This window comes from Gracilinanus agilis, chromosome 4 (assembly GCF_016433145.1).
Source record: "Gracilinanus agilis isolate LMUSP501 chromosome 4, AgileGrace, whole genome shotgun sequence".
NCBI classification, from domain to species: Eukaryota; Metazoa; Chordata; class Mammalia; order Didelphimorphia; family Didelphidae; genus Gracilinanus; species Gracilinanus agilis.
In genome coordinates this window covers 227,608,333-227,616,670 of record NC_058133.1, presented here as the reverse complement: position 1 = coordinate 227,616,670, position 8,338 = coordinate 227,608,333, and the positions used below count along the sequence as shown (strand labels likewise).

Genomic DNA, 8,338 nt, shown 5'->3' with positions numbered 1-8,338 from the left:
CTTAGAATCCAGAAAACCTTGTATCTATGCTCAAATGTGAATGATGGAGTCTAGGACAGTGCAGGTAGGCAGAGAGAAATGCCTACCAATTAGTATTATTTTCTCAAGTCTATATCCAGTTGAAAAGTCAATATACTTTTAGGGGAAAGCCAGGACCCAGGATACAAAGCCCAGAAAAAGAACTTGTTGTGGGAAGTTGTAGTCATTCCTATTGGTCATTTTTCCATTGTATAGCAGCTGTAATTGGTGTCAAGATCCAGGTTGAAAAAGGCACCAAATGTTTATAGAACCATATCCTCAAAATCAGACTAGCTATCATAAAATGAAGCTTTCCCAGGGGTTATATGGAAGGAGAATCAGACTATGTTCACTCAGATTTCCCAAAAGTGAAACTGCGTGACCTTCTGGTTTTTCTTCCCACTAATCTACTGGAGCTACTTGACCCAGGTTCTGCAATGACCCCTAGGGATCCAGGAGAGCTTTGGCTGGTATCTTCTAGAAGGCTCTGAGCACGTTGAACTTCTTTTAGTTCCCTCTCTAACTCAGCTGTCTTGAACTTTTCTCTAACCAGTTCCTTCTGAAGCTTTGCAGTCATACTCAAAGAAGGTCTGAGGATTGTGTTCCTAGTTAAAGATGCTGCCGTAGGTCTCTCTTCTGGTTTAGGATGGATCATACACTTAAGTAACTTGTAAAAGTCTTCAGAGAGTTCCTGCGGGAGATCTGAAAGATTCCCCTGACGGATATGATGCCAAGGTTCATCATTGCGGGGTAATGACTTTGCCCCTGCTGCCACAGCAATTGTCAATCCAAGGGCAAACACGTCAGCTTTGGGAAGGTATTTATAATCCTCTTGTAAAATTTCATTGGCCAAGAAGCGACTATCTCCCTCCTCTACTTGGGGGTTCTGGATTGAAGTCACAAGGCCCAGATCACCAATTTTATATATCACATTAGCAGAAAAGAACCAGTCATCTTCATTTTCCCCTTCTTCTGGGATACATGGAGCATCATCCTTGTCTTTTCTACAGATGAAGATGTTACTGGGCTTGATGTCCAGGTGCACTAGGCCTGATTGATGGATATACTTCAGTCCCAGGGAGATTTGCAGGAGCATATTCTTGAGTTCTGGCTCTTCGAAGAAACGACCAAGTCTCTCATTTTCAGACACAACAGCTTGCAAGCTCCCACCTTGGCAGGCAGCCCTTCATCTTCCTTGTTTCCAAAGGGGCTAGATTCCTCACTAGCCAGCTGTTTCTTAATACAGTTGCCCAGACCGGGAACCACTGAGAGCTTATAGGTATAGTTAACCTCTCTAGTTCCTCAGCCTGGGTTTAGAATAGTTATTGATAAGGCTATTGATGTGCTATTTGAACAAAGGTGAAATCTGACTGCGCAAGGATCTCCCCTTCCCAAGAGCCTAGATATAATGACCACTCAGGAAAGGTACTTGATGATAAAACACTGTATTTGATTCTAATCAATGGGGTTAGGAACAAGTTAAAAGGATGGAGGATTTGGGAACCTTATTAGCTAATACTCTAAACTATTGATCAAGCTATTGGAGAAAGCTACCTCAAACAGAGGCTGGAGGCTTTTCACCCTCACACTAACCCTGATCTGACTTGGCTGGAGCCAAGCCAAAGATTAGGGAAGGCTATTGATGAACTCTGATGAGAGTGTCACTATTTCCTCTCAGCTCTGTTGTCAATGATGGTGACTGCTCTCTAGCTCTCATTATGACAGGTGGGCTAGCAGGTACAGGTGCAGGTATTGGCCTACCCTCCCTCAAGACCTCCCACCTCCCAAGTTCTGCTCCAGAGTGAGCCCCATGTGATGGGCCTCGTGGGAATTTTTAGGGTTGGCTCTAACTGATTTTTTGCCCTGGCTCACGGCATCTGGGTACATTCCGAGGTGCTCAACTGCCAATCTTGTCACTCAAAGTTGGTATCTGTCTTGTCCCAGAAATCAATATAACAATTTATATGTGTGGAGGAGAAAAGTTTCACTCTCTCTGCAGTGAGCTCTTTCAGTGTGAGCCAGTGGGCTATGGGCAAACTTTGTCCACCCAATGTTTGCACAAGGCAAATGTATATTCAATGTAAATAAGCATTTATCAATGCATTCTCTTTCATCCAGCATTGAGTTACCCAACAAACCTCTTCCTGAGTCCCATGTATCCAAGGTTTGGTTATCTTTGTTGAAAAATTAACCAGTTTGGGGCAAAATCCATATTCATTTTCATTTTGAACTGCAGACATGATCCTATTAGAATTTCAGATGAATGGCAGTTTCGGGGCAAACAGGAAGTTATCTCAGTAAGGGAGGAGGGCAGAATTTACTCAGAATAGCTCAGGTATCACAAAGCATTCTGGAAAACTTACAAATTGTTATTTTGTAGGAGTTTCCAGAAACATCTTTTAGGGTCAACAACCAACTCCAAACATTTCAAAACCCCTTTAAATAAATATAAATAGGAATACTTTTCTCTGATCAGCTCACTGGGGAAAAGTTGTCAATAGTCTTAACAATCAGTTTGGATCCTGAGAAAGGAAAGGTAAATGGGAATGGCAGCACCTTGGGAGTATTCAGTAGGCAGGAACTAGAGGCTCCAGGATACCTGAGGCTGGCAGATGCCTCCATTACCATTTTTTCTTGAGTATCTCATAAGGATAAGGAATCCTGCTGGCAGTGTGCACTGATTGAGTATAATCCTATTAGAGCCATGGGGCTGGGGGGAGATCAGTTCTAGGAATGAGGCGTAGAAGCAGTGGGATTTTGGAGGATTGCAGCCTGGAATTGGTCCTTCCAGGATACTAATACCCAGGGGACCTGACCTTCCCTCTTGCAGCACTCCTGTGTGTCATTGTTAATCACCAGTCCTGTTCCACCTAGCCTAACAACAGTAGGGAGGAAGCATGCCTTCTCAGATGTCAGCATCCTGAGAAATAGACCAGTAGGGCTATGCTAGTTTTGGCTCTCCAACTCAGATGATTTTTTTTATCACTTTCAACCCCACTTCCTCCTTAGGTAAAAATTTCCTAGTTTTTTTTGTTTTTTTTTTTTAATGAAATTCACCATTCCCATGGCTATCCCATAGGGCCTTCATTATGTTTATTTATCACATCAATATTCCTTGAGTCCTTGCCAAAGAACTAATTGCCAAAAAATCAGCTGCCCCCAATTTTTCATGTGAGGAAAAGATAGTATGGTTCGGAGTCTCTCAAATTTGAGAAACTATTTTTGAATACCAGCTCTGCTATTTATTATCATTACATAAATAGCATAAATCATATGCTATTTATTATCTATTATTTGTGAAAGCCACCTGATTTCACTGGACCTGAGGAAGAGTATGTCCTTCTTCACGGAGACAATTCATCATCCCTTATTTTGGCCTACTATTTGCTGAAATGTATTTTGCTTTCTGTTAATGTGTCATCTGACACCTAGTAAAAGAAAATATACTCAGGGCAGCTGAGTAGCTCAGTGGATTGAGAGTCAGGCCTAGAGATGGGAGGTCCTAGGTTCAAATCCGGTCTCAGACACTTCCCAGCTGTGTGATCCTGGGCAAGTCACTTGACCCCCATTGCCCACCCTTACAATTCTTCCACCAAGGAGCCAATACACAGAAGTTAAGGGTTAAAAAAAAAAGAAAATAAAAAAAGAAAATATACTAATATGGGCTTCTTAGCTATGGTTTTAAGGTTGGGATAACTGTAGGGGACCACATTTTTAATGGAGACCCTGTGTGCTATAACTACTGGACATCTAAAGTTCCTTCCCTCTCTAAGGCCCATAAAGTCTCAATGTATACTGTTTATCTTATATTTAAACATATAATCTTAAAGAGTATAATTTACATGAAAGAGCATATTCTTTTTAAAAAATAACCTTTTATTGACAACTTTTCTTACATTATTATGTATTCCCCTATTATCCTTCTCTCTTCGCTCTCAAAAGCCATAACATATAACAAATAATACTTTTATAAAAGAAAAAAATGTAGCACAATCTATTAAACGTTGAAAAAGTCTGAAAACATATGTTATATGCAACATCTATGACCCTCCCACATCCACAAAGGGATGTCATTGGGGTGTCTTCTCATATCTCTTCATTTCATTTGAATCATGCTTGATCTTTATAATTTTATCTTCACTTCATGTATGTAGAGGTTTTTGTTGCATTATTGTAGCTATTGTGTATATTGTTTTCTTGGCTTTATTTGCTTTATTCTATAGAATAAATCAAACAGATGAGTTTATGTTTTAACCTGAGACAATAGGACATCACTGAATTTGACTGAGAAAGAAACTGACACTGAGCTTATAGAAACTTATTTTGGCAGTATTATATAATATTGTGGGAATATTTATTTCCAATATTGTACTATTTCTATTTCTAAGTAATGCTTTGTGTAACTTTCTAATTGAGGTGTGTTCTATGTTTCAAGCCTCATTTCTTTGCCCTGACATTCTCTTACATTCTCTGCCATGGAGCATCTTCTAAATTGGAATAGAGATTGTGAGCTCCATCTTGTTTGGTAAAAAAGAGCTAGCTAAAGCCAAGTATGTTTTCTGGTAGCAGGATATCATCTTTGAGTCTCACATTGAAAAGTACTGGACAATGTCACTCTTTCCTGAGAATAACCTGATTTCTTCATCTACACATTAGAATCCTAGGATCAAGCACTTGATTTTCCATCATCATGAAGGAATCAGGGAGGGACTGTAAAATTAGGACTCCTCATTAGGTATTCCCCAATTTGAGATGTCAAGGGGAGGGTTGAATAATGAGCTTTTAAAATTGTACTTAGTGACTAAAGATGTTGAATGTCTTTGTCTTTGATCACCAAGAGAGATCACTGACCAATGAATTTATTGATTATTGATCAATAAATTGATTTTTTTTACCCAGAACCCAGTCTCTCAGAATGTTTAATCCTCTCAATAGACTAGAGAGGTCAACAAGTCAACAAATATTTTTGAAGGCCTATTATGTTTCTGAAATTTCTAGTTCTTAAATATGGTTTATCTACTCTTGGTTATTCATTCTGAAACTTCCTTCACTAAAAGGCAAGCACTTTGCTACACATGCCCAAATCACATGAAATGGAGGAACCTCTATGGAAGGCAAAACAGATCTACTCCTAGGGGAAGACCAGATGAGTAGGACCCACCTCTTTCCATTGACTACATAGCCAAAACAGGTTGTGCCCTTAAAACTACCAGCCTGGGATAATCTCGCTCTTTCTGGCAGCATCCAAAGGATGAAAGTCCTGTTCACCCAATTCCATACACTGAGCTGGGAGAGGGGAAGGCCTATCTTCTCCTTCTTTCTTTTGGCCCTGTGGTCTCAAGAAATGGGCTTGGGATTTGGGTGTGTTTCATTTGCCCTTTTCCATTCTAGGCACAAGTAGTGGAATCCCTGGACCTAGGAATGCCAACAATGGCTATCTTGGAGATAGGATCCTTGACAAGATGTTGTCAGCTCAATGGAAAAACCTGAAGAAGTTCAGGGACTAGGACACAAGCCACATAGAGTTTTAGTCTGGAAACTTGGCTGCACTGATGCTAGGAATTGATTTAAACTATGAACTTAATAACTTTTTTTTTCCCCAGAGACTGAGATATAAAGGGGAATTATGTCTCCTAAGTGTTTTGTGGGGAGAGATATTTGTATGTTTCTTGTTTTACCTTTGAAGTAAATATATCTTTGTAAAAAATCTTGCTATTAAATGGTAAATGGAATTGGGGTATAGGATACTCCTGAAATTGAGGGAATACTGTTGATGAGTGTTTGAACCAATGGAAGAGATACTAGACATGTACCCACTCCAACTTCCTTAAGATAAATGGAAAACTCTAGAGTGGGTAAAATTTACCATACCTGGCTCTTAGGTAGTGAGGCCAAGATAGTCACTGTTACATATAGTAGTTCCTTTTATATCAAATTAGGCTTATCATAAGTGTAAGTAAGGACAGTCATCTGGAAATAGTCTATCATAATTTATATATTTAAAAAAACTAGCCTCTGTTTTACAGAGACAGCATCCATAATTTCTCAAAGATTTATTTTTTCTCATCTCTCTCCATCTTACCTCCCCAATTGTTATTATTAGAAGTATTATTATTTTATATTGTACTTCCCTCCTGAAATGTATCCTGGAATTGTAGAGTTCTGTTATTATAAATCTTGTGTCTTTTCTTCTTTCTCTTTTCCCTCCCTTCATATTTGCTTTTTATTGACTTCCAGCCCAGATAGTTCTACATATTTATCATGGATGAGAAAGCAGTAATTCATCATCACATCCTCTTCTGTCATCAACTTCTCCACAAGAGGCAGTGTGGCATGGTAGAAAGAGCACTGGATATGGAAGTCAGAAAACTTGGACTTCAATCTAGGATCACTATTCACTGGTTACTAGCTTCATGAATGTAAGCAGGAAGTCACTTAGCTTTTCAACCTTAGTTTACTTATCTGTTAAATGAGGATAGTAATATGTGTACTACCTACTTTACAGGGTAGTAAAAATTTGCTTTGTAAATTATAAAGTTACAATAAATGGTACTGTGCATTCTGAACACTTTGATGGGCTAGCCTGACCCCTTGCCTTATATCTTTTGACTAATATTTTTCTTCTGAAAGTCAGTCTGAGAAGTCATATTCTCCTATGTCTCTCAAAAGTGATTGATCAACTAAATTTCTATATACTTTGAACTGTAAATTCTACTTTGCCTGACAAATTCTTTTTCTTGTCTTATTGGTATAATAGTTCTCTTAAGATGGCTAGTCTTCCCTCTTTATGTGATTTCACAATCTAAATGTAGGACTGGACTTATAGATAGCTATAGAGAATTATTTTAGGGGAAAAGCAAAGTCTTCACCCCCACCCCAAAAAAACCAGCCTGTTTCTTGATTCCTAAAATTCCTTTGAGATAAAGACTTTCATTCCATAATGAAATTGAACATTAAAATATTCAATATGTTAATAACTTGACTTGAAATTCATGCTAATGTATAAGTGACTGAAATAATGCACTGTTTCCAAAAATAGGTTTTTATAAAGGGGAAAGTTTTGATCTGAATTTTTAAAGCTACCTAAAAAGGCAAATGGGTGTGTGGGGTGGTGGTAATAAAAGAGATTGAAAGGAAATCTAGAAAAAGATGTTTGCAATTCCCCAAGATTAATGTTGCCTGTTTTTATAATTTTGCCTGAAGTTGGTCTCGTTTACAGCCATTGTGTAGTTCACATACCATACTTCCCTAACTTTATATTCCATGTTCTCAGTGGTTTCTTGAAAATAGATTGTATCTGCTAGACTGGTTCTCTCTTTCTTCCCATAAGGGAGTGCTGTAGTTGGCGGTCTGCTTTGGGATGGGAATCTTAATCACTACTTTCTTAAAGTATCCAAATACTCCACCTCATAAGTGGTTTTCTTTGGCCTCACTCCATCATATCAATTTTGTCTGCAACACAATCACCTTACAACCATGTTATCTCTAGGAACCATTTTACATTTAAATAATATTTAAACGAATCCTATCTTAGTGTTTTTAATAGTGTTAGTGGAAAGTCCAGCCCTCACATTTCATCTTTTTTCCCCTGCAGATTGTTCTTCCAAAGTAAATCATAATTTGTTCCACTGTTATAGTTTATGTCATAGTCTTTCACCCCTGACATCTCAATCACTAAATAAATGTCTCTGTGAATCCTTTCCAATGACTTTGATATTGTTTTTGCCAATTCAATTCAAGGAGCACTTACTAATATTCAAAACTTGTTCTAAGGTTCTGAGAATACAAAGACAAAACAGCAACAATAACAATAACCAAATCGGTCCCTATTCTCAAGGAATTGACATTCTACTGCCAGGATAAACCATTTACACAGATAATGAACTGAAATATAATTTGATCTTCCAATTACTTCATAATGTAGGTTCCTATAATATAATCTTGAGGTGAGACCTGACTAGCTCTTTCTTTGAATCTAATATGAGAAAAATTAATTGTGAGTCTCAAAATAATATGCATAAAGTTCTTTGTATGCATTAACGTGCCATATAAATGCCCATTGTTGCTTTTATTGTTTTAATCATTCTTTCTAATAGCCACTATATATATCATCCTGGGATCTGTCTTCTTTCCCTTCAGAAATACTACATGAACCATCTTTCTATCTGCCACTCTTCTTTTATCCACAGAATTGGAGAGCAACCACTATACACCTTATATAGAAAACCTATTCCTCCTCGTCCTCGTCCTCGTCCTCCTCGTCCTCCTCGTCCTCCTCGTCCTCCTCGTCCTCCTCGTCCTCCTCGTCCTCCTCGTCCTC

At 38.4% G+C, this 8,338-nt stretch overlaps 1 protein-coding gene across 1 annotated transcript in view; it reads right to left on the bottom strand.

The window, feature by feature from the left end:
• Window positions 1-367: 367 nt before the first annotated feature.
• Window positions 368-8,338, bottom strand: part of LOC123246238 (wee1-like protein kinase 2) — a 25,957-nt gene continuing 17,986 nt past the window's right edge. The window contains exons 2-3 of the mRNA XM_044675165.1: window positions 4,879-4,925; window positions 368-1,196 (exon numbers count right to left, since the gene is read on the bottom strand). Of these exons, the coding sequence (XP_044531100.1) occupies window positions 368-1,196; window positions 4,879-4,925 (876 nt within the window). The remainder of the gene's footprint in view (window positions 1,197-4,878; window positions 4,926-8,338) is intronic.